Genomic DNA, 27,808 nt, shown 5'->3' on the forward strand with positions numbered 1-27,808 from the left:
AAATGGACTATGTTTCTTCCTTTGGATCAGTCTGCTTGTATAAAGTCAAAAATAAAAAATATTACTTAAAAATATAAATTTTTTGGTGAGATTAAATTAAAAAACATAGTATATTAAATGGATTATTTGAATATATTCACAAGTAAGAAAGATTTATTTGCATAATAATTTTGGCAAGCCCAAGTAAGTTTAAAAAGTATATAATACTTCCCTACTATGTGCAATATGCTATGTATGTTTTTTTTTTTTTTTTTTTACAACTGTTAACTAAAAGCTGTGAAATCAACTTAGACCAGCAGAAAAGAAGTGACAGAACAGAAAACATCAATCCCACTGGGTCAAATGTCACGAGAATACACATTATATCATGAACTCTGTTTCAGTTATACACATACCTATACTCATGAGTAGATGAAGCAACAATGTAAATGTGTATCAGTGTGGATCATGGTCTGGGGTTTAAAAACACTGTAGTGTAGGCTGTTTGGGTACTATGGTATCCCTAAGAACCTGGTCCTGGAGCAGTACAGCTATACTGCAAGGCTAAACAAGATTCCAGGATCACTTAAAGAAAGACAGTGACATCTTTGAGAGGTCAAGGACCCTGGTGAGTGAAATGAGTCTTGGATGATAGGAAGAACTTCCACAGGGAAAGGAGGAGTCTGGGTGGTGACTTGGGAGCTACCTTCAGAGAACTCTGAAGGATCTAGGCCACAGCCCAGGATTTACAGCTGTGAGCACTGATGTAGGCTACAAAGACATAGTTATCTCTTTTACCCATAATTTCACGTTTAGCAGTTTTAGCTAATTACCTATTGTCAACTGAGATCTGAAAATTTTAAATTGCAAATTCTAGAACTAAGTGTTAAACTGTGCACCATTCTGAACTGACAACAGCGTGGTAAAAACTCCCTCCCACTGTTGTGCTCTGCTCTTCCACGGCCATTCTCTGGCTTCAGAGTCCTCCACCCATCAGTCACTTAGAAGTGGACCTGCTGGTTCGGTTGTCAGATGGACTGCCCTGTTTGCACTCAAATGACCTTTAACTTACTGAATAATGGCCTCACAGTGAAGTAGGAGGAATGCTGGTGATTTGGATTTGCCAATGCCAAAGTAGCAATGTGAAGGAAAGGTGACTTTTTTCAATAAGGCAAAAACATTTTGTGTGGATTTTGCTAAAATCTATAGTAAGAATGATCTATCCATGAAATTGTAAAGCAAGGAAAATTCATGGTAGTTTGGCTATTAAACCTCACATACTATATTAACTGTTTAGTTAAAATATAAAGTCATTTCTCTCTCTCTCTCTCTCTCTCTCTCTCTCTCTCTCTCTCTCTCTCTCTCTCTCTCTCTCTCTCACACACACACACACACACACACACACACACACACATTGACACTATCCACATTTCAAGATCTGGGAAGGTATTTCTCACAGAAAAGGGGACATTATAGTTGTCTGGGAAGGACAGATGAATAAATCTGTATTGGATTGATAACAGAAGAAAAACATAGTCAGGAAAGAAGTCACATCTTCCAAAAATTCAAATTGGATATGGCATTGTTGGTGAGCTCCTTGAGGTGATAGATGGAGGTAAGGTTGGATTCGGTGGGGAAGGAAGTCTCTGGGTCCCTGAAGGCAAGAAGAAAATGATAGGCAGTGATGGGGTGCAATCACAGAGGAGGGTGACTGGAATAATTGTTCCTGGTCTATATCAATGGCTCTCAGTCACTTGATGGAGAGCAGGGATAGGCATCACAATGAAAAGGAATGTGTTTTGAAAAAGTACCATTATGATACTAATTATTTTCTTCATAAAATTTGATGCAATGTTTTCAAGCAGCATGTGAACCTCATTTGAGAAGCCCTGGTCTCCAAAGTACCTCCTAGTTTCAACTCCTTTTGAAGAACTGGTTTTATAGATGAGTGAAATGAGGCGGGAAGAGGTAACCTAGTTATGAATGGCAATGCCAGAACTAGACAACTAACCTTCCCAGCTCCTGGTCATGCTCATTTCACAACAGCAAAGAGCTGATGCCTTCCTTCCAGTTGAAAATGAAACAACATAGGCCAAGGGGAAGAGAGCTGGAAAAGCTCACTGCGTGGGTCCAGATAAACACTCCCCACTGTGCGCTTTCTGTCACACTGGTTCTGAGAGGCACAAGAAACAGGCTGACACACATGGGCCTTCCTCTGGTCTCATAGTGGGGAAAATATTGCAGTGACCATATCACAAACCAAATTATGACAATATACAAATGCAGGAACACAAAAGTGAAACACCAAAGCACTGAGTAGGGTTATATTAGCTCTCCTGTCTACAGAGATGTTCTTTCTCCTGTTTCAGCATATCTAAGACATAAATGCCATTATAAGCTTTCATAGTTACATCTATTCCTACATTCCTACTGGTCTATTAATGTCTTGATCTTTTCCATTCATAAACTGATTTCTATTTATCCTTCTGAAATGTACATTTCTCACAAAATTTGAGACCAGTTTATGAAAATGAAAGAACATTTTTTTTTTCCTCAGTGATGTTCACACAGCTATAACTTCTGAGAACAATTTCTTGAGAGATGTTTTGGGAGTTGTATTCCGGAACATATTATTTTCACGGTCTTCCCCCTGGTAGGATGGAAAATGATCTTGTCTTGAGGCTGCTCTGCATCTTCTGGTTCTGGTAGAAATTACACATCTCCTGCTCAGAAGAGCTGCAGGAGGAGAAGATAATAAGCCAGGCACGGCACGTCTGGGAGTGACCACAGCAGCACCGCACTCTCCCAGGACGCTGTCCTGAGAAACCAGAGTGAGTTGCTATATTACTTGCACTGAGGATGTCTTCAGTGTTTAGAAGGGAAGGGTGGGCAGAATTAACAAGACTTTTCTGAGAAAGGAGCTGCTCAGCCACTGAAAAGGAGCTTCCCTCTCATCAGTGGGGGGTTGAAGTGTGGAAGGCCCTGACTCCTCTGTGTAGCTCATCCAGAAATGGTACTAAACACCTAAAAACTGTCTTCTGGGGAGCTCTGCTATGGACTCATTACAACAACTAAATGTCAAACGCCCCCAGTGCAGTGTGACATGAGGTTGGCAAGTAAAGGAATCAGTATGGATAGCAATATGGAGGTGAAGAGGAGAGAGAGGTCAAGAGACTTCACTGGACTTGAGATTATGTCAGGAGGAGAAAGGGTATGAGTGTGCCCATGGGGGAAGGAGCAGAGGAATTTAAGCAGTGAATAACACAAGACAAAGGGTTTGTACAAATGAACAGATGCATTCAGAAAATGGCATGAAGAATGGGAATTCATAAGACTCAGGCTGGGGAAGAATTGCGAGGAAGCTCCCTTGCTACAAAAGAAATTGAAGCTCATCCTACAGAAAATCTGTAAGATATGTACTTATTACTATTGCAGTACTACACATCTGTTCTTGGGGGCTGTGGGTTTAGGAGGAATGCTGGGGGATAAACTGAACATACAAATGCCCTGGAGCTGGGAGACTAATGTGAGTCCTTTGCAGGAGGTAAGGTTTCAGAAAACAGGAGCAAGAGTGCCAGAGACAGCAGGTGAAGTGTGGGTTCGGGAGGAAAAGGACCTCAGTGTTCTGTTAGCAATGGGAAGACAGAGAAGGGAATGAAACTCCAAAAGCTTTGGCATGTGTTCCTCTACCTTGAAATCTACTAGATGCAATTCATGACGTGAAATTACTGAGAAAAACAGAAGCATATTAATTTACATGGCTCAGGAAAACTCTTTATACTGTCCTCATGCTGATGCAGATGCTACCTCACAAGGTGGCTGCTCTTAGTTATGATATACTATTGCTTTCCTTGCTTTGGTGAATATAACCGCTTACTCATAAATCCTATACATTTACATTTATTTTATTACTGGCAAAATTACAGGTTTCCTCTTAAAATTTGATGTGATATTTATTTCTTCTCATATCATTTCCTCTTTTGTTTATCAGCTATGTGACTTTTGGTAAGTTACTTAACTGAAGCCTTCGTTTCTCACCTGTGCATAAGGAGACGTCAGTTTACTGGATAGAATGAGATGGTAGCATAACAGTCCAGCTTAGTGTGGCCCAGAAGAGTCCTAAGAGCTTCTGCCATCACAAGCCTTTATCTCCATGACATATTTACAGCATGTGCTTCATTTATTTTATGTTCATATAGATTCACGTAAGTGTTGAAACATAAATATCTAAAATAGATCATGTACAATTTCTGTTGCTTTGTTTATTTCATGGAAGTTACTAATTTATTAGCCAGTTTCTTGTTTTTACTAAGAAAAATGCCCATCAGATTTTAAAATGGAATTGGTATGTTATTAGGTTGCTGCCCTGCTTATTAGATATTAAGAATATATACATACCAGTTTGTTTCTGAATTTTCTACTTCTGCTGACTTTTCTACTCTCATGTTTGTGAGTCTGTAAAGCACTCTTTAAAAGTTATCATTTCATAAGTGTTCTGAATCTGACGGGACAGGTTTTCCATTGTAATTTCTCTGTACTTGGTATCTTTGACAGTTTGCTCTTTCACTTATTTACTTTTTAAAATATCCACAGCAGTTCGGTGAGGACATATAAAGTAATACTGTGGCATCCTAAGTGGACTCTTGCTAAGTTTATAAATTATGTTAAGATACACTACCATTTCTGCTATGAAAAATATACATGGTATTTATTTTTTCCAGCCAGAAGCAAATTCATTTTTCATTTCTTTAATCTTCCTTATTTTTGCCATGGTGGTTTGTCTTCTTCATTTCACCATAAGATGGGCAAAAAAAAATTCCACTCAGTCTGGGTTTCCGATTCCTGGGAATCCTTCTCACATGCTTCTTTAGGGGAGCCACGTGAGGGCAGTTCCATGTACTGAGCTTTTCATTTACACCTGTGCATCTAAAATGGAGTTGATAAGCCATTTTTCTTCACTATAAATTTGGGATATCAATATATTAGATTGCCTTAAAAGGTTGTTCATAAGCAATATACTCAAAATGATGAAAAAGTTATAAACAAGGGCATGCTATAATAAAATGTAAATATAAACTTTTTTTTTGCTTTCAAATCAGATTCAATATTCTAGTCAATTTTCTTCTCTTGATTTTCACAATACATTGTATGAATATAAGACACGGCTGGTAAACGACTTCATGTCAAGGGAATAAAGAGCGACTGAAAACATACTCAGAAAGGACTGGCTTAAGGAATAGTGTGGCCTTGACAGAGTGGAGTTCATCCAGTCTTGTCTTACTAGTAGAATTTGTTACCTATCACATATAACCTTATGATTCAATATTAATCAATTAATAGACCATTTTATATTGGGCTTGATTTGAAGACAAATGTAGAAGTTTTACAATAATGTGGTTTATTTGTGTACCTAGACCTTTCTAGAATTGACTCTTTGGTATAGTCATTCTGCTGAAAATGAGACAGTAGCTGGGAGCTGAGGGAAACAGGAGGCGGAATGGTTGGAAATTGCCACATGATTACCTAGCATTTCACTCCAGAGCTAAGAAGCAGGGCCACGACAAGATTGCAGTAGTAACCACTGCCAGGCCAGATGCTACCCAGAAGCCTTTCACACATCACTCTTGACCTAAATTACAGGGGAACCAGAAGAGCTTCTGCCTGCCAAAACCATGCTTCAGGTTTTCAGTTTTCCTCAGATCTTTTTGGCTGCCAGAATGTCTCAAGCTAAAACTCCTTTGGAGAAAGAGTACCATATCTGAAATAAGAAAGAAGAATTTTACATAAGGCCTTGGCTGCTCACACAAAAGAATTGTTTAGAATTACAATTTGTGGGAAATTATGAAGTATACAAACACATTCCATTGACTTGATATTTAAAGCATTTACTAAAAAAAAAAAAAACATCTCAAGGGCTAACAATGTGACCTTGTCATGAGAACTGGCCAACACTCAAAATATGTGCACTGAAGAGTTCCTAGGCTTTTTGGTTCCCTTTAAACATGAAACTAGATGCAGATGGTTTATAGAGCAGAATGACCTTTTAATTGTCTGAACAAAAATGAACTTCCTAGATACAGCACCCTTAATGTCTTCTTTAGATCCAAAAAGTATTCTGGAAACTCATTCTCTATCCAAACTCTGAAGAGACGTCCCTGAGTCTTATAATAAAATTTGCATAGTACTTTAGTGCTTTCTCCAAATGACCTACTCCTATGGAAATCTTCACACAAATTCATTGAAATAGAGTAGGTGGTTTTATTAGTTTTCTTTCCCATGTGCCTTTTATTGCACAGTTGAGTTAGCTGAGGTTCATCTGGAAAGCTTATAGGACCCAATTTGAATCTGTTTTGCTGATTTAAATTTCTGCAATTATATCTTCTCACTCTTGGTGCTGCCGATATTTTATTAGGTTCAGTATGTTCTGTTGTTGGGCTGACCCTGTACTTTCTAGTATGTTTGGCAGAATAACTGGTGCCCTATTTGGCAGGAGCTAACCCCCTGTTCAACAGTTATGACAGAAATGTGTGTGGACATTGCCAAATGTCCCCAGGGATGGAGGGAAATCACTCCTGGTTAACAATATCTATAAGCTCTGTAAAATGCCCAAACACCTAGAAGAACCTACCCTATTTCAGAGACCACCTCTACTTCATAAAGGTTCCCTCTTAAAGGATATGAATTACCAGATGCATCTTCAGATACCATCAGGTTGCTCCCCACAAGAAGACTGCAGGCAATGCCCACACATTTGTAAGCTCTCTATCAACTGGGCTACACTTCCTAGATGAGAGTGGAAATCTGGAGAGGCATGGCTTTCTGTCTGCAGAGCTACAGATCATGGTGTACATTAATGAGCTCTGGTAGCCCATAGTGCAATTCATCAAATTCTGTTTCCTGATTTTTTTGTCTGTTTTTTGTTTTTGTTTGTCTGTTTTTCTGAAAGAGAGCAGGACTGGCTTTCCTTATGACTGGGTAGTGCCTTTAAGTTCTGGCTAATGAATGGAGCAGAGCCCTGTGCTATTTCCAAGCCAGTGGAGTTGTTTGGTGACACAGGGAATGAGTTTTGTAGTTCTTCAGGTGATGCTTAGGATGATGATGATTATCTGTTTATCAGCTAGGGTCCTCACCGACTCTCATCAGCAGTGCCCTCCCACTCATCTGCAGAAACACATGGTGTGGACAAGAAATACAGTTTGCATTTTAAGCCACTGCAATTTTAAGGTTTTCTCCACCTTAGTGTAGCTTATATTAATCTAATTTAAGAGCTGAGAGTTGAGAAGAACTTAAAAAAATTACATAAAATCAAGGTCACTTCTGCTGAAAGAGAAAACAATACGAAACAACTTAGAACTTGTTTGACTTAGTGTTGTTGTATACTGAAAATACTACTTTTTTCATCCCTTAATTCTTTAAGATTTTGTTTCAAAGTATATTTCTCTAAACCTGTTAAGATATGCAAATTGTATGATTCTAGTAAGACAAACCCATTCTGTCATTTGAGTAATAAAGAACATTGATGCTAAATATTATGTGGGATATTTTTCTACTTCATATTTTGTTTTGCTAACTTTCTTGTGATGAGGACACTTTAATATATAAGGGGTGAAATATATTTAGGATATAAATTTCAAGGTTTTTAAACAATGGCTTTCCATTTGCAAAAGGATTACCCAAGGACATGGAACTGATTCACAGGAGTGATCAGGACTTCCTATAACCATACCTCCTGCTTTCTTCTCTGTAGTGGAGATCAATCTATGGATTTCCAGGCACAGCGTTGGCCTTGGAGACTGCACAAAGTTTGGATCATGGTTTTGTGAAACTTAACTGCTCTGTGATCTTATTTTTCTCATAAATGGTATTCCAACACTGCCTGAGTTGCAGGGCTGATTGTGAAAACTAAGTAAAGCAATGAATGAAAGACATAGAACAGTGCCAGGCATCTGCTGGATGATCACTCTAACATTGAAAGCAGTGTTCCAGGAAGTGATCAATAAAGCAACAAATCATGTTCTCCCCATGTGATAACCATGCCTCCTACTTGATCAGTCATCCTGTATGATTTGCAGTGCCTGGCACAAAGGTGTGTTCACAACTATAGCAATGCTGAGGGATGGAGAAGATGACCTGCTCTGCTCTTGGCCTGGCCACTCCCTTGCCTACTCTGCCCAGCACACCCAGCAGGGAGGATTGCATAAGTCCCCAAGTGTCCCTGTACTTTTCTCCTCTTTTGCAAAAACAAACAAAAATATAAAAACGATACAAAAGAGTTATGAATCACAGGGCTATAAAACTTAATGAACCTTCTTAATATTGTGACACTTTCCAGGAAAATGATTTTTGTAAAATTACTTTTGCTTGCAAATACAACAGTAGTGAACCCACACAAAGTTGTACCATAGTCTTCAAATTTTTAAGAGCAAGTTAGTGTTGATGACAGTATCTTGTTGGGCACCGGTGCCTTCACTTAGCAGTGGTGTTGTTTTCTCCTATGTGCTTTGTGGAGAAATAAAGGGAATGTGTGCTGGGAGACATGGTCTCCCTACACAGCCCAGGCTGACCTAGAGTTTGAGATCTTCTTCTGTCAGCAACAGGAACACTGGGATTATAAGTGTGCAGGAGCCCAGTCGGTTGCTACAAGATCAAGTTGGAGGAAAACCACCCAATGTTAGTATATCATATACTCCATCGTTCTTACATGAATGTGAAAAGATGACTTACAGGCAGGCAGTCATTAAAAGTAACTGACAGTCAGAGTCACTATTTCTTTACCTGTCCAGCAGGTAGTTATTAGTAGTGTAATACATATTATGATTGCTTAGAAGGTAGGACTGTTAGATGGTGAGTTAGGGAAATGTTGAGTCAGGAAACAAGTATACAAAACTCTGAACAGCATACAGTTACAGCTTTATTTAGTTGTGTGAACTTACTTGGTTTCTTTATTCCTCAGGTTTTCCAAAAAAGAAAAAAAGTGGAGATGTTCCCGAACAGGAGTATGTGAAGAGTTAGCTAATATCTGTAAGTGGCTTAGAATAATGCCTGGGATATAGAAAGCGAGTGCCCCATGAGTACTAGTTAAATACACCAGAGGAATGACAACAATGACCGGTTATACAGAATGGCTTGTGAGAAAGCTTTTGGAATAAAGGTACAAGCCGGAGAGCAACCAGACACATTCATTCCTTCAGTATCTGCAATTCCATGAGAAGCAAGCCGAAGCATGTTGGCCATGAAGGGTTGATTCCCATTTGAAATGACACATGGACCAGAGGCTGAGACATAACGGAGGCCCAGCTGGAGTGGAAGTAAAGGAACATGTACACAGAAAGTATGGCATTGTTTCTTGTGGGTTCCACAGTACAGTCTCAGTACTGTACTCTCTCCCAGTTGCAGTTTTCCACAATGCTGCACAGTGCAAAGGCAATGTGTGGGATGTGAAGAGTACCGATTCTCAAGTACCCAAGGATATGCTACTTGAGTAAAAATCTAACCTGCTTCACAGAGGCAACTAAAATTATGCTGTGGTGAGGCTGGCTCAGAAACCTCTTAGGCATTTCCTCTAGCCTCTTGTGCCAGTTCATCGACAAGCATTCAATGGTGGCACACACAAACTGAACTCACCAGCTATGAAAGCTGGCATTTTTTTCTTCTTTCTGTATAATCATCCGTCTACCAATTCCTCTCTGCTTTCCTCATACATAGTCCCCTCACTAGAGTCTCTGCCACTGCTGCAGAGTCATCCTGGGGTCACCATCAGTGACTCTTACACTGATTCTGCCTCACTATACCTCATTTACTTTAGTGATCAACATTCTCCTTATCTTGGCACTACCCTGTCTGGGGTAAGGCAGTATTAACTTACCAAGTTGACATGCAGAATCCCCTTATTCCACTCACATTAGCAATCCCATAGCATTAAGCACTGGAATTTGCTTCCTTTAAACACAGTTTCTAAAATGTTTGCTTTGGTGTGCTTTCCCTTGTTTGGAATAATTTAATCAATCTTTTATTTCTGGCTATTCCAGTAGCTTTGGCTATTAATAGACTAGTTTACTGTTAACCCTCTAAGCTCCACGTCTCATTACTCATGTGTCAGTTTGGTACCCTCTTTGTTTTTGTGTTTACACATGATTGCTCTCTCCTTAACACAAATGTAAGTTCCCTTATGAGAGGGAGCATCAATTACTTTTGCTTACTTATTTAATAAGTATTACTGACCTCTACAACTCCACTGGTCAGTGTTTCAGGTGATAGTAATGAGGAAGACAGGTCCTGTCTCTAGTAGTCCTCATGTAGCTTACATTTTAAATCTAGTAATTATGTGCATGCAGTGAATGGTGAAAAACAATATGATATATCCTGAAGAAAGACAGTGTGCTAGGAGAACATGAGGAACTTTCAAGAAAATGCTCCAGAGCTGAGATTGATAAAATAGAAGCCAACAGACAGAAGCTTGGTACCCAAGAGGACCAGAGCAAGGTTTGGTACATGCACTGCAGAAGGCAGAAGGCATGCCTCCAGATGAGGCCGATAAGGACAGGCTAGTTGCAATTCCTGGCACTGAACCACAATCAGGAAGCACTGTCCAAAGGAGTGTGCACTTAGGCAGCCTTTCAGGAGTGTAACACACCACAGCAAGACACTGCTCAATGAGACTATGCCTGGACCTTTGTTGTTGTTTGGTTTAAAAACAAAGCTCAATACCCAGGCTGTAAACAAACAAACAAACGAACACAAATGCTTAAGAGAGGTGTCAAATTCCTCATTTTACTGACCCCAACATACCAGATGAGGATACAAGATGAAGGAAATGACCCTGAAAAGGTGCTGTGCGGCATAAAGGATGAGAGGATCTGCTACTGGAAGCTTCCACCTTAACTTTTCTTCAGTTCAATACAGAGGCACAGACCAATGACAGCAATGATATGGGCGAAGGCCCACCCCACCTCATAAGTTAGATGCCCAATGCTTTATACAGGCCACCTAACAGATGGTGGCAAAGCTGTGACCCCAGAGGTGGAGAGGTTGTACATTCAATTATAAGTTTCCACTTTCTGTAAGTATTAAGATGCCCAAAGCAATATATTCTGTTTACATAAAATACATTGTATAAACTATATTTGATAAGAGACATGACTGCTTCTTCTCAACTTAAATCAAAGAATGCTTACTTAAGTGTTTTTTTAATTGAATCAGACTTTAATGCTGTCGTATAATCTTGGTTAACAGTGCTCATCTTGATTATTCTAACAAAGAAGAAATTAATACTTCAGTTGTAGAGCTCATGTCTCCCTATAAAAAACAAAACAAAACAAAACGAACAAACATTAGAAAATTTAAAACAGGTACCTGGGACATCTGTAAAAGTTTCTCCAAGGACAGAGACGTGGAAATTCAGTCCTAAATCCTTTAGATGCATTAATACCTTAAAAAAACTCTCTGGATCTTTGTCATGTTCCCTGTAAATAAACAGAAAATATACCCACTGTTACCTCAGGGTACATGGTAAGAAAAAAGTATTCTGTTCACATGGTGTCAGTTCCTGTCAAGATCTTGTGCTGGTGAGGAAGCCCCTCCCTGAACTGTAAGTCACCTCACATCTAGACCTGCTGTCAGAATCAAACTCAGGCCCACCTATGGGTTATAAAATAAAAGGACCTTTTCTTGGAGGGGAAATCTGTCTTAAAAAGATTAAGTAAACTATACAGTATTTCTTCCTTCCAAATAGTTAATTTTTCACTAAGCACAAATTTATTTTCTTAAAGAAAAAAAACTTGAAAGGATTATTTTTTGTTCGTCATCATGAGGATGAAGCAGGGAAGCTTGCCTTCCACAGGAATGAAGCCTTTCTCCCACGGATCCAGCCTCCTTGTTCTGACCGAGAGCACACAATTTAAGAAAGGGACTCTGGCGCCTTTCACTAATCTCTTGTTTGCAATCACTCGGTGGAAAATTATAATGCAATAGAAGGGATGGATAAGTCTGAATCTATCTATACTAAATACCAACTTAGAGAGTGGAGGGTAGTCAACTTGTAAAAGAATCTGAAAAGAAAATACTTTCATTTAGCACAGGCATCAAGAAACATCAAATGTTTTCAGCTTGTTCAGTTTGTCAGGCTTTGCTAATGACAGAATGAGAGGTTAAAAGACACTAAAATTAAAGAAAAATATTCTTCAACAAATCATACTTAAATGGAATATTTTTTAACATTCTAAGGTGTGAATATTTCAGTATTTCTTGCATTTAATTACACTGTTTTTAAATTATCTTATTTCAGACAGATGTAGACCAGATGTCCTCAAAATATTTGTTTTTTATTTATAATTCAGAAATTTGATTTTTTTCATTACAGAAAATAGTTATATACCAGCAACTGAATTTCTCATTTACTAATTATATAAAATAAATCTGTAAAATTATTAAACTGCTATATGAAATATGAAAATTACATCATTCAGGAAACCTCATGAAAAATGACATCTGTACCCCTTAATGTGTTAATTCACAATTCAGTCAATATTTTCAGTATCATGAATTGAAACAAATGCATCTTCTAATTATCATTTTAAAACAGCATTTATAATCTTACGAAACTGTAAGATCTTATAAAATTAGAGTTCTCAAACAATTTGTTTTAAGTGCTATGTCTCTCAGTTTGATTTACTTCAAATAATAAAAGATGCAATGGCAAAATGTTCATTGCTTTTTAAGATGATGTGTATTATATACATGCACCATTGGGAAGTGTTTGGATAGTTTTCATATATACTACTGCTGTGGGCAGGAACAAAGACTCCAAACAGTGTGAGAGGAAAGCATATACCATATGCAGTCTTCAACCATATCAATCAAATAACTGCCACCTTATCTTGTAAAATGCTCTTTCAGTCTGATTCTCTTGGAGATACTTCGATGAAAAGGATGGAAACAATATAACATAATACAGCTTAAGAGAGTAACACTGTAGGGAAATCTAGCCACTCAGTTCTCTAAGTTTTTCATTTGGCATTCCAAAAATCTGGCTACAGATCCCTGGTATATCATGTATTCTAACTATTGTCTTGTGTGTGTGTGGGGGGGAGTGAGGGGGTGGCACATGCATGGAAACATAAAAGGAGATTCAGTGTGTAGGTGGGATGAGACTTAACTGGGTAAAGAGTGTAGTTCCTACAACTTCCAGTGTGTTTAAAGCAGTAGGATTTACGAACATCCATTTTCATTGCTTCTATACAGAAACAGTTGCATTGCAACCTAGCTCATACTTTAAATATTCCTTCTAGGTAGACAAAAGCTTTAATATTCAATAGTCATTTTGTGTAAGAACACAAACAAGATTGGTGTGAACCCTCTTTCATTTTGTTTAAATCATAGTATGTAGCTGAACATAAGGTGGAAGTTTATTTGTTAAAAGTTATCCCTCACAAATAGGGACATTTTATACTCAAGTTCTTAAAAAATGTATCATGACATAGGGGAACTCTTTATTCATTTTTGGGAACAGCCTATTAGCCTTTAACTGATGAGAATTTTGGATGATTTTAGCACTTCCTCACTTGGTGGTACTAGTGAAAGCAGACTCATAGGAAATTAAACACTGAGATTGTGTCATTTTGGGAAGTAAGACCTAACAATTCTAAGTGCTGAGTGGTTTTGAAAACAAATACCAAAAAACCACCACCATCTCCAGCAGGCACCACCACCATCTCTCTCTCAAACACACACACTGATGAAGTGGTCATGAGATCATGAGCAGCAAGCACACTTCTATAGCTGGAGAAGAGATTTCTGGTGATGCCATGGGGCAGTTTCAGTTTCCGTTCTGCAATCCAGAATGCCAGACAGTAGGTCGTAGAAGCAGGCCAGTTGTCTGAATAAGGGCACCACTATGGTGTCAAAAGTGCAGGAAAGGTGAGCTTGAATAAAATTGCTTCCTGAAATATGAGCGTAGGAAAAGAGCAACAATTCTCAAGGCATTCTTCAGCACATGTACTTGACAGTATTGTATGTATACACTAGTAGATTTTAATACAACTATAGTCCCACTTATTGGATTTATGTTGCTCAAAGCTCAATATAAGCAGTATGCTGGATAGTTTTATGTCAACTTGACATAGGCTAAAGGTGGGAGCCTACATCAGATCAGGTTGTAGGCCAGCCTGTTAAGGTATTTTCTTAACTGGTGATTGATAGCGGAGGGCCCAACCCATTGCAGGTGGTGCCAGATCCTGGGTTCTATAAGAAAGCAGGGTGAGTAAGCCATAGGAAGCAAGCCAGTAAGCAGTACCCCTCTGTGGCCTCTGCATCAGCTCTTGCTTCCAATTTTTGCCCTGTTTGAATTTCTATCCTGACTTCCTTTGATGATAAACAGCGATATCAAAGTGTAGGACAAACAAATCCTTTCCTCCCCAGCTTGCTTTTTGGTCATGGTGTTTGTTTGGTCATGGTCATTACCCTAATTAAGAAATCAGTTTATTTGAAAGGTTTTTTTTTGGATTTTCTTTGTGGTGAAATGGGAAATTGTCTAACATTCAACCTTTAAAAAGTTCCACATATAACAACCATACCTAACAACAAGGCATGAGTGATGAATGAACAGCAGAGCCAACTACTGTGTCCTGCAAGGGATGAGCTCTGGGCATCCAATGGGTCATACAGTTCCTCTGATACTAATGAACCCATTGAGCAGAACATGCTATATCTTAAATTACTTTCAAATTAGTCTAAATGTGAAACTCTCCTCCATGTGGTTGTAGTAGAAAGTATTACATATATAGTGAAGGGTCTGATGAGGACACATCTGCTATCAAGATGAAAAATGCTTTTTGCAAGAAACTTGTCTCTAGATCCGTATTTCTGTTCTCACGTTTCTGGTGGGAAATGGTTGATATAATCTTTAGAGGGAAATTTGCTAATGGTCATGATAAGCCCTAATGTGTGCATCACTTTTTCTCTAATAATTATAATTATGAAAGTCAGCCTAAAAAGATGCACACAGAAATTCTGCTATAATGTATTCATAACAACATTACTTATAATGGCAACTTTGTAAAAATTTAAAGTGGTGACAATTAAATATATTTTGATACATATGATACAATTCTTCGCAGTCATTAAAAATAATGTTGCATATGTGTGCTTCTGGGCATGGAAAATTATTCAGTACTAAGTATTCAATAGCCAGTACTTTTGAGTAAAAGGAGTTGGCAGAAAAGCATGACTTTTATGATCTGCCTGTGCAGGACAAATAGATGCCTATAACTGTTACAAGGTTCATCTCTAAATTGTTAGGTTTGTTCTGGCTTGTTTTCAATAACCTTTGTTTGTGTAAATTATTTTGAATATTTTAAAGAACCCATTCCTAATATTCTACCACAATTCTGAGTTCATAAGCTTTCTTCTTAACTTGAACAGTTCAGTACCCAGCTGTTTCATTTTTTTCCCCACGACCCTCTATGTTTGACAAATGCCAGCCAAGCAAACTTGTTTAAATAAACAAGACATTTCAGTCAATGTGTTAGGGTTCAGGCTTCCTGATTATACCCATCCTACTGGGTAGGTAAGGATAGAACAGCCTGGCAGGGATTTCATTTCTCCACACCCCCACTACAGCAGAAGAGACCAGCAGGGAAATATTTCAGGCTTCCTGGAAGCAGAAGATACAGCAAGAACAGCTTTTATTCCCAAATATTATTCAGAACATTTGAAAAGCATAAACTGTTTCCATGTGTTTTTTCTTCCTATATCTGTCTCTCTCTGTTGCCTTTCCTGTTTCGTTTCAGAGAGCTAAATTTCTTCTTATTCCTCACTTAGCACTCATTCAGTAAATATTTATTGAGGATTTCTAAGTTCTCCATACTTGTCACTTATACTGTTACCATTTCCGATTTTCCCACATAACTGTGTATATATTGAGCAGTCTCTTTGATCTACCTCCTGTCTGGCTTGAGAGAAACTGGCTCTTTCCAGAAGCATACTACTCTGCATCCAGAGCTCTGTGTAAAGGGCAGATGATGCCTACTTTGTTTACTGGGTACCAATTGTTGAGCTGAGCAATGAGGGACTATTTGTGTTAACATTAATATCCAGTCTCTATTTCTGAGAACATAGATTCCTTATTTATTCCCTTGCTGTGGGTGAGGACCAGTGCCAGCCAATGGACTGCAAGCTGACTGACATATGTCACCTTCAGATAAACACATCTGAGAGCAGTTCTAGATAGCGTAGTAAACTCTGCAGTGATGCCGTGTTAAGGTAAGCAGGTTCAGGTTGTCACATGGAGACTTGTCCCACATGCAGCAGTGTACAAAGGTGAAAGAAGGTTCTTTTGTCTAAAGCAACTGAATCCTATGGGGGTGCAGAAGTGTTCACTACTGCAGCATAACCTAGTTCACCTCAATTAGAGTACCATCTGTGGCACAGTCAGCTGCTCTATAAATGCTGCACATCCCTACTAAGCACCTGATCATAATCTCACCTACATGGCTCAACCAAATGACCATCAAATATAACCATTCCAGCATGAAAGACCACACAGAAAACTCACACCAGAACCCACATGCTATCTCTACAGTCCTACTTTTGTTTGTTCATCTTTGTCTTCATGTCTGCTTCCTGCATATACTGAGAGGAGGAAGGAAGCTTGTACCTTCAACCCATAGTTTCATTTTCAGACCATTAAGCCACAGGCCTTCCATAGCTTCTGCTACTTTGGGGGCACAGACTCATTGGAGAAGACAATAAATATTGAGAAGTAATACATAATCACAATTCTCTAGTGAAATGGTTTTAAACATCTTGACCTTTCTGAGGGTTTGTTAACCTATCTCTCTCTCATTACAAACACTACCTCACAGGACATGAGCCTGCAATATAGTGCTTGGGAGGCTAAGGCTAAGAATCTCAAGTTTGAGGTAAGCCTGGGCTAAATACTGAGATCCTGTTTCAACAAAACAAGACAATCTCTCCCATAGAATCAACCAACCAAACAACTAATTAACCAACTAAAACCTCAAAACACTTCACACTTCCAAATTCAGCGATGCACTTCTTACTCCTGTATAGGCTTGTATTCCCTGCTAAGCTGCTTCTCATCACCGACTGATCTGATACGCTCTCTAAGACGTGTACTTTTCACTTGCTCGGTCCGACGTCAACAAGCAGTGTTTGCTGTGCAGCGCTTGCTGGAGGATGATTTAGTGAGCAGTCTTCACTACTGACCAGTTTCTTCATTTCACTTCCCTTGCTCCCTCTTGCTCCTGCAGTCTCAATGTCTCTCTCTTCCCTCCCCTCCATGTCCCCATCTCATCTGTCTTTCTTTTACTATGTAAACTTTCCAGTAACAATTACTTCTTCAATACCCCCCTCCCCTTTGTTTTTTAAAGCCCGTCCACATTGGTAACTGGAGGGTAGGCATACTGCTTTCTGTCCTTTAAACTTGCTTTCAGAGAGAGAAGGGCAGTGCAGAGAGAAATGGCTTTTCGACAGACTCACAGAGCAGCCCGCAGGTGTGCCGCAAAGACTGAACAAAATCAGCTTCTGTTAACTGTAGTGGTATTGTGTTCCCCAAAATATTGTGTACTCTAATAAATTTATCTGTGGTCAGAGAACAGACAGCCACTAGATACAAAGGCTAGAAAATGGTGGCACTCACACCTTTAATCCTAGCATTCCAGAGATAGAAATCCCTCTGGATCTCTGTGAGTTCAAGGCCACATTGGAAATAGACAAGTATGGTGACACGCCTTTAATCCCAGAAAGCCAGCCTTTAATCCCAGGGAGTGGTGGTAGAAAGCAAAAAGATATATAAGGCGTGAGGACCAAAAACTAGCAGCATTTGGCTGGTTAAGCATTTGGCCTGGTTAAGCTTTCAGGCTATGGAGCAACACAGTACAGCTGAGATTCATTCTGGATGAGGACACAGAAGCTTCCAGTCTGAGGAACCAGGACCAGCTGAGGAACTGGCGAGGTGAGATAGCTGTGGCTTGTTCTGTCTCTCTGATCTACCAGCATTGACCCCAATAACTGGCCTCAGGTTTGATTTTATTAATAAGAACCTTTAAGATTCCTGCTACAGTTAACTACTACCCCTTGCAGTTCCTGAGATCAACTTTATCCTCCACAGAAGAGATCACTTGATACTCATCTTTTTGTTCCTGTTTGACAACAAAATCTCTAGTTTCATTCATGTTGATACAAATGACAGGATTTCTTCCTTTTTTCTGGCTGAAGAGTATTCTGCTGTGTACATGCACCTCATTTTCCTCATATATTTATGAGTCAGTAGACACAGGGCAATTCCACATACTAGCAGCTGTCAACAGTACTAAAATAAAGAAGGAGGAACATGTGCCGTTCACATACTGGTCTTTCCCTTTAGATAGACAACAAGTATATGGCAAGTGGATCACAGGGAGTTCTGGTTTTCATTTTGTTGTTCTGTTTTAAGATAGTGTCTTGTCATAGCACAGTTGGCCTTGAACTGTGTATTCTAGATTAGCCTCAAAGTCCTGATTGGCTTGTCTCAACCTCCCAAGGGTAGGGATTACAAGTATGTTACCATGCATGGCACTGGGTACTTTTTGTTGTTGTTACTATCATATTATTTCTTTTATTGTTTGAGAATCTAATTATAACATTTCCCCCTCTACTTTCCTCCCTTGGAACCTTCCCATATACCCTTCCTTGCTCTCTTTCAAATTCATGGCCTCTTTTTTCATTAATCATTGTTACAAATATATTCATAAATATAAGTACAATCTGCTCAGTCTGTGTAATGCTACTTGTATGTGTGTTTTTAAGGCTGACATCCTGCCTATCGTTTCTGTAATTTTACTTGCATCCCACTGACAGTGTTCACTTCTCTTTCTACACACCCTTGACAAAGTAAATTGTTATACTTTGCCCTTTGATACTATATTTTAGAAATTTTAATCAATATATCTTCCCTCTACCCTTCTACTCAGAAGGCATTCAAGATGCTAAGGTGTTTCATGTTCATTGCTTCAAGGAGGCATGGAGAGGGGAGAAATGCCACCAACCTCCATAGTAGAGGTCTCTTGGTTGTTCACAAGTTAAATTTCCTGTAATGCTGAGGTCTACAGCAGGCAGAAGCATGTAAGATATGCCAATGAGTATAGCATTCTATGTTGCTTTACCTCTGGCAAAGGGACAATGGCAAAAAAATTGCAAATAGAGCTGAGAGTCCAGGTTAATGCCTGGGAAAGAAGGAGGATGATGAGGGAGTGGGAGACAGAGAGACAGTCTTAGCACATATCTCTAGTGATGGCCTTAAGAAACTTCTGAGCTATACTGTACTTAAACACAGAAGCATGCTCTTAGTGAATGTCCAGGGAAGGACTACAAGGCCGCTTGAAGAGTATACTTGAGTAGTGTCCTAGCTTGAGGCTAGGAAATGGAGGACAATGTCCTGGGCTACATGAGATTTCTAGTAACACACTGAAATCTGCCATCAGAAAGAAATCAAAATTAAAAACTGAAATTTGAATTCACAGATATCAGAGTTTCATACAATCTGCATACTGATATTCTTATTTTTCTTTTTGATAGCAGAGAGGAATGAGGTCTATCATAGAAAATTCAGGCTAGTACTACCTGTTAGAGATGTGTTCCCACTTCAGCTGTGGCCGGTGATCCCATTTCTGCAGCACAGTGTCTGTTGTCTTTGAAAATATGTCTTTTTCTTATTAGCAAGAGAGCTTTCTGCAATGTACTCTTTCTAGGTGACTCTTCACAGGCCGTCTCATCTCACAGTGGCAACTGCATCCCTCTCTTGACCTCCGGGTTTCCTGGATGAGAATGCTTCCTAGTGGGTCTGCTACTCCAGCTCTCCTACTTGCTATGTGTTCTTCTATCAGACACCTCTGCCCATTGAAAGGACCGTGGCTTGATCTCCAAATCCCATGTTATCACTTCAGCTTAGCACTCTTGTCTGTGTTACATCTTCCTGCTCTTTCCATCTGACTGAGTTATCCTCAATATTTTTCCCATTAGATCTCCAATGATTGCCTAGAGATGCTCTCCTTGTTAGAAGCTTGACTTCCCCAGACTTTCTATTATTTTCTGTTTGTTACATAAAGAGTTTTTGTCTAGCAGTCTGACTTGCCAGTGAGCTCTTTCTCTACAATTCTGGTGAGGAAGCCCAAGGACACACATCCTTCTACAAACTGGTAGGCGATAAGTATCAGTTAAGCTAGCTGCACTGGTCTTCCCCACTACAGGACATTACTTCAGCAGTCATCATCCCACACTGTTCTATCTCAATGAGTATGTCTACTTCCTATGATGTGGGAGACTCTACAGAATCAAATTTCATCTCCACAGTCTGTTACTAAGTCTTGTCATTTTTTTCTCAAATATAGTGACTTATCAATTAGATCTTCTTTTGGATTTAAACACAATTTCATTCTAAACTGCATGCAGGGAATATGCTTGCAACTGGCTGCTAGTAATACTAAGAGCTAACACCATAGTATCTGTCCCTTCTACTTAGACACTCTCCCAGGATCCAGTCTAGGAAAGTCTTTGATTGTCATTAAGAAGTGTTTTCTACCAAGTGAGCTCCAGGAAAGGCGCAAAGCTACACAGAGAAACCCTGTCTCAGAAAAAAAAAAAAAAAAAAAGAGAAGTGTTTTCCCCTCTTGAATAGAAATAAGATGATTTCCTGTCTTATCCTGGCTTCCAGGGAACTTATAGACAATGTATATACAGTAAGTATCAAGTAATCATCAATAAAGATGATCATACTGAAAATATATACTAACAGGAACAAACAAACAACCTAAAAGCTTACTATATATACAGGCTCTGTAATGAGAGAGGTCAGCAGAAGATAAGAGTTAGTAAGCCAGGGATCAACTGAATTTATCCACGATGAACAGGAAGAAAGTAGACTAAAGAATACAAGTGAGACTTAAAGTCCTAGAGAGTGAGATGTGAGGAAATGACATGAGTCGTCAGAAAGAGACCCTATTATTTTTACATCTGCATGAACATCTATAATTAAATTTTCAATAAAAGAAAAGTGCATACCCATTGTAATAAATGCAAATAATTCAGAGATACATACTCCCCTATCCTGTTTCCACTGCTCAGGGGTCACTAATACCAGCAGCTGTTTGGTGACTTAGTTCCAGATCTCTTCCTAAGCATACTCAAAAATACTCATGTAAAGGTATTTAATGTTCAACTTTCTCATTTTATGAGATTAATGCCCACTATTCTGTACTTTGTATTTTCATTAAATGTCTATATACACTAGCAGATAAATGCATATCATATTTTAAAACAATTACATCACATTTTAACTTTTCATTAGATAGTTCTCATATTTGACATTAAATTGCTTCCAGTTTTTAAGTGTTTCAAGCAATATTGAAAGTGACACCTATTTCTTATAGTTCTCAAAGTTCTCTTTCCCAACTCATGCATTTCCTTCTACTCTGCCAATGTGCAACTGTAGAGCTCTTCACCAGTGACCCTTTGGTCACTTGTACCACACTTGTCTACCCTTGGTACTTACTTTCTTGCAAGGTATTACCTACTCCCTCCCATGTTCTTAGTTCCTCAAGAGCAGAGGGCATGGCTACGTTATCATCTACTATCTAGCATAGTGATTTGTACATCATTCAGAAAGTTCTTAGACTAAACTGACTGAGTCTACATTAATTGTCTATAAATTTCATTTTTTTGGCCCTTCCCTACTAGAGTAAATGTTTTAGTGCATCTAGAACCTGATTCTCTGCAGAATCTTCTTCTAGCTTCCCCAAGAACAGTTAGAACACTTAAAACAAACAAACAAACAAACCACCTTAAAACCCATCACACAGCACTAATGATCAAACTTGCCTCTGGAGTCAGCATGTCACCACTCAGTCAATATTTTCTGGGCCATAAGAAATTGACAACAAATCTGTCTTACTGGCCAGCTTATTGATAATTAGGTATCTTTTCTTCTTCAGGAAATATAAAGCCTCCTTGTTCATCTCCATTTTTATAGTAATTGTTATCTTCTATACCTCAAGGTCATCACAGAGCTTCAGATGCTCACTCTTCCAAGCTGCTTCCAAAACACAGCTCTATTACACCATTCTCTTCAACACAATACTCCAGATTTTCTCTTTTCTAAAATTTCTATGGACTAGAATCTACTAAGTTGAAATTAAGTTGACTCATCAAGTACTCAAGTGTCTCCATGGCTCTATTCCCTCCACACTCTCTCTCCTCATTTAGCCCCATGCTCCTCTACCTGAAGTTCTTGTGTCTGAAATAGAATTTCCCCTTTTCTTTGTCATCCTTGTCCATTGCCTGTCACTGACTTTGACTTTACTGGTGCTTGCATTTATCCCGAGAAATTCCATCTCACTCTGACACCTGCACTAACAAGGATTTACTACAAATGATTTCATAAGTGTGTCCTTTTCTACTGCCTGCTAGTTATCTGGATGCAATGCTCTTATAAAGGTCTGGAAGCCCCACATATGAGCGAAGTTCCTAAACACCATGTGTTGTCAGGCACTTAAAATAGGGTTTAAAATGAACAGATGAATGATGGCTGCACCCTGGCTGAAGGTGCTAGCTGTGCATATATTTTTAAAAGCTTAGGAAGACTGGTCTACCAAACAATATAAAGGATCTTGCCTTTTTTTTTTTTTAAATAGAGAATTAAACTTGGTTTGGAATTATTACATTCCTCTTGACAAACTGATTTTCTGTCTTAATAAAAGTTTTCATATTCAGCTATGAACATTTTGTCATTACTAGAAAAGACTAGGTCTTTCTTCAGTTATATAGGGGAGAATTTTCATTTCAGGAGGAAAATCCAGTCTAAAAATGCTAAAACAGAAATGGACAAAGTGCTAAATAGGAAGAAAACACTAGAGCTATGCACATTTTCTGTGCCTGTTGGTTAGTTGAAGGAGATCTCACAGAGGAGCTGGCCTCCCTCACTCAGCAGTGACTGCTGTGCATACACACCAGAGTATCATGTCGGTGACTATGGCCTATGAGTCTCATTGGACCCACTCAGTGATTCCTGCTGATGCACATGCCATACCCTATTTCAGTGGAGCTCAGCTTTCTCTCCCGTTCTCTCAAAGAAAGCAAACCTGCATCATTCTATGCATCCCTCTCGTAATGTCATGAGAGAAAAGTGCCCAGTGCCAACCCCAGTCTTCTGTGCCTTATTCCTAGAGTTTTTAAGAGTTAATTATATTATATTCCCTAAGATGACTTTGTTTATATGGAAAAAGTAAAGAGATTTTGGATACTGAAATGGCATTACATCCTATAAATGAATTCTATCACTCAAGAAAAGTTTCTTTCACAATGAGAAGTCTGGGAAACAAAAGTTCTCACTAGTTAAATGAACTTACTAATAGTGACCATCACAGTCCTGTATTTGGAGTGAAAAGTGGGTGACAAAGAAGTCTTTTTGAGAGACCATTCATAAAAATAAATTGTTTTAGAGATGAATGTAAATTCCCCCCAAAGGAAGCTATCAAAAGTATGTATTCATAAATCCATGTATGATTATCATTGATTTTAATTTAAGCTTTTTGTGTGAGTGGAGTGGAGCATATAATTAGGGTGTGGGCATGCACACACATGAGCATACACAGAGGGCAGGGGAGGACTTTCGGTGTCTTCCTGTATTACTTTCTGCCCTACTGCATTGAGATGAGGTTGTTTACTGAACTGGAAGTTCATCCTTTCAGCTAGGCTTATGAGTTTCTAGAATCTACCTCTTTCTGTCCCACAATACTGGGGTTATAGTCATGTGCAGCTGTACCTGACTTTTTATGTGGGTACTGGGGATTTGAACTCAGGTCTTTATGCTTGCAGAGCAAGCATGCTTAGCCACTGAGCCATCTTCGCAGCCCCTACCACCATTTTAATCAGAATGAAATTGTGTAGCCCAGTATAAAGGCAGTTATAGTCTCCGTTCTGGTATTTGGTAGCAACATTCCAGGGCAAGCTGAAACTTAACTTCCTTCTCAGCAACCATGTATCTAAAAACACTTACTTTAAAGCTACCTGAGGGCATTCAGGGAGATGACATACAGAGAGAGACTTTGTAGTGCCTGGTAAACAGTAAACATACTTTAATGGAAAATGGCTATTGTTTTATCACCACCACCAGCATCATCTTCCTGTCAATCTTCAGTTAGCCATCAGAACTTTAAGGATCTTGTAGTTAGGTTTACTAAGCATCATATTGGAGGAAACTATTGAGTCTGTCATATTTTTTAATCAGTCATTTATATTACAGTGGATATAATACTTATAGTTATACATGGAACCATCCGAAGTACCAGCCAGCTCTGTCCTAAACTCAGTTAAGAGTCGGTACTCAAAATATTATTTTAATATGAAAATGCAAACATAACTTAAAGTAAAACTTGTGCTATGGATAAGGCCTAAGTTCACACTGAAATGTTCTCGAAACTGCATGCTAATCCTGTCAAATGTTACCATAAGTCTAGTCACTCAAGCCACTATTAGCCCAGTCACCCACACACCAATAAACAACAACTAACCCAATTTTCACTTACCTGTGTAATTCCTTTCTGGGTACTATTCAGACTCCATCAAACCTTCCATGGTTATATAATATCCTACCAATCTTATTTAATAACTGCAAGTAAAACTGGGGGAGTAAGGTGTCATTTCTCCCTCCCCCTTTTCAGAGCTATCCAAAACAATAAGCAGAACTGAGAGTTAGTGTGAGCACCACCTGAAGACAGAAACCTGGGAAACTACGACAGGTGGAGAGGCTGCTTCAAGAGGAGATCAAATAAGTGCAGGCAAGAGTAGAGAGCAGGCCTGTCCTTCCCCAAGGCTAAGCCTGGGCTCCCTTTGTAAGCACCAGTAAGGGGCTCTGCTTCCCTGAGCCTAGTTGAGAGGGACAGGAAGGAAGTACAAAGTAGGAGTCAGGGAAGCAAGTGGCCTAGAAAGTACAGGAGAGTTTTCCTGCGTAGACAGTCCATTCACTTACAAATCAGAGTGGTACTGTGCTAAATTTCCCTTAGAACATCTACAATCATCTTTAACTCAAGTTCCAGGGGTGCAACTTCCTCTTCTGGTCTCCACAGGAACTACACGCATGCATGCATACATACATACATACATACATACATGGAGGCAAACACTCATATACAAAAAACAAATCTTAAAAGAGTTTTAAAAACTGTTCTTTCTGTTTTACACTAAAATTTCATGGAAATCTTTGCATTTAAAATCACATTTACCTACTGTCATAGCTAGGGTTTCTATTGCTGTGGACAGACACCATGACAACGGCAATTCTTACAAGGGAAAACATTCAGTTGGGGTGGTTCACTTACAATACACAGGTTCAGTCTGTTATCATCATGGTGGGATATGGTGGCATGCAGACAGACATGGTGCTGGAGAAGTAGCTGAGAGTCCTGCATCTTGTAGGCAATAGTCTGTCTCACTGGGCAGTATCTTGAGCACATGTAAGACCTCATAGCCCACCCTCACAGTGACACACTTCCTCCATCAAAGCCACAACTCCCTTTATTACCACCCCCTTTGGGGACTATTTTCTTTCAAACCACCACACTTCCTTATTTCTGTGTGTGTTTGTGGGGTCACATGTGTCATGTGAAGGTCAGATAACAGCCTGCAGGAGTCACTTCTCTCCTTTAACCATGTTGATCCCAGGGACAAAAATCAAATCAACCATGCTTGGTGGCAAGTTTTTGATGTGCAAAACCATCGTGCTAGCCCCTGGAAATATTACTTTTTTTTTATTTTTTAAAAAATGGAATCCATAGCATACTTTCTATGTGATAAATCTGTCATAAAGATTTTGAACTAAATGTACATTAAGTAATGATGCTACTTTAACTAGGAAATATATGATACATATCTGGACAGGATATGAATTTGTGGAGTAGAATTGAAGATTTTCTTTTCTTTTTTGGTATCGTTTCTTCAGAATTGATTGCAGTTTTGTTTCACATTTTTATACTCTTCGCATTCATTGACAGTCTTTAAAGTTAAAAGCCAGGGTATTTGTAAGTAAATCTCACATTCTGGAAGTGTTGGGCTAAAGTACAGTTTTAACCATTTAGATGAAATTACTGCATTCGTATCATTTATAAAAGACATAAGTATTAAGTGCCTCTGGCCGAGGCCTTTAGTTGAGTATTAATTGCTCTTCAGAAGGATGCCAGACAGACCATCTTATTTTCAGAATGACTGAGAACAGAACACTTCAGCTTAGTTATAGACTCCCTTTAACTGGCATTGCTTTTGCTATACCATTGAGAATCTAATAGTTGAGAACAGCAACAGAATCTTGTACTTATTTTAGCCTTGGGACAAGCATGTCCTTGTCTAAATTCAGGGACTCATTTGGTGAAGGGGAACTAGTCACTTTCTTCCAGACAGGCTTTGAGCAAGGTGCTAGGATACAAGCATAATCAATGGGGGCAGAAGAGACCACCTTCAAGACTTCAGACTCTGGTCAAGTCAGAGGCCATCCTGCCCTGTGCTGTGCCCTACGCATCAGAGGGAAGTCCCTCGTCATCCACCACGTCTCATTTGTTATACACAATGCCTGAAATTCCTAAAGGTGAACTTCCCACATGTCCTTGTAGTAGTGTGGTACTATGTTCACAGTAGCTCTGTCCTAAACAGGACTTAATGGGATTAGACAGTGAGTGAAAATTCCTTTTTGGGGATTCATTTTGTGAAGTGAGCTAAGAAGAGAAAGTTTCTGACTAAAAAATCTCTGAGGAATAATATTAAGGTATTAGCAAGAAGTAACACTGTTGGTCTAAAGATACATTTTTGGATCTTTTAGGATTAATGCATTGGAAGAGACCTCAAGGAGAAAGCATGTTCAGATGGTAAAGGGGGGCAGACCAAGAGAGAAAGATTTTGAGTGTGAAGAGTACACGGGAAGGTAAAAACTGTGACCTTGCAAATGGATGCTTTGGGCATCTGGGTATGAAATCAAAGCCCAGACAAGGGGTGATGGGCACTGTGTAAAAGTGGGATGGAGAGAGCCTGACAAACCTTTATCCACTTCACAACTGCTCGAGGGTAGTGTTCAAAGTGAGGATAGCATTCACACCTGGTTAACCATTTCACACAGCTTCCAGTTCAGCAGGCCTCTGAGCACTAGTTCAAGGCCAGCTTTCTAGACCAGGGTAGGCCTGGGGGATCCCAAGCTCCTATACATTCACAGCAGCTCAGGTGTAGCTCCAGGCCCTGCATCTTTTTTGTATTTAAGTGTGTGATATTATTTTTCAATTTAAATTGAAAAACTTTTGAGAATTTCATGAGTACTGTATTTTCATTATTTCCATAGTTCTCCCCCAAACTCCTGTGATCCCCTCACTTTCTCTCAAATTCATGCATGACTTCTTCTTTATTATTGTTACATATATATATAAATACAACTTGTTGAACCAATTTAGTGCTGCTTTATGTGTATGTGGCCGACCATCAGAATTAGATAACTTACTAGGGGGCTCATCCCTGGAGAAGAATGAATCTTCTTTCAGCAGTGCTTGTGGCTTTCATGTAGGGCTAGTGCCCTGTGAGAGTCAAGGATTAATGGATAATGAAAATGTGGTGCATATATACAATGGAATTCTATTTATCTGTAAAGAAAAATGAAATAATGATATTTGTAGGTAAATGGATAGAACTAGAAAATATACTGAGTGAGAGGCATCTCTTACTTGTGAATCCCAGTTCTCAATCTTTAGGTACTAGTATATAATGTGGAGTCACCACCAAAGCCAGGAACGTAAAAAGGAATCATGGG

At 39.1% G+C, this 27,808-nt stretch overlaps 1 protein-coding gene across 20 annotated transcripts in view; it reads right to left on the reverse strand.

Annotated features, from left to right (window-relative positions):
* Positions 1–27,808, reverse strand: part of Qtman (queuosine-tRNA mannosyltransferase) — a 451,643-nt gene that overhangs the window by 75,504 nt on the left and 348,331 nt on the right. For all 20 annotated transcript variants that reach the window (XM_076569393.1, XM_076569394.1, XM_076569383.1 and 17 more), the window contains one exon: positions 11,332–11,441. In XM_076569393.1, coding sequence (XP_076425508.1) covers positions 11,332–11,441 — 110 coding nt within the window. The remainder of the gene's footprint in view (positions 1–11,331; positions 11,442–27,808) is intronic.

The sequence above is a fragment of the Peromyscus maniculatus genome, chromosome 4 (assembly GCF_049852395.1).
Source record: "Peromyscus maniculatus bairdii isolate BWxNUB_F1_BW_parent chromosome 4, HU_Pman_BW_mat_3.1, whole genome shotgun sequence".
Classification (NCBI taxonomy): domain Eukaryota; kingdom Metazoa; phylum Chordata; class Mammalia; order Rodentia; family Cricetidae; genus Peromyscus; species Peromyscus maniculatus.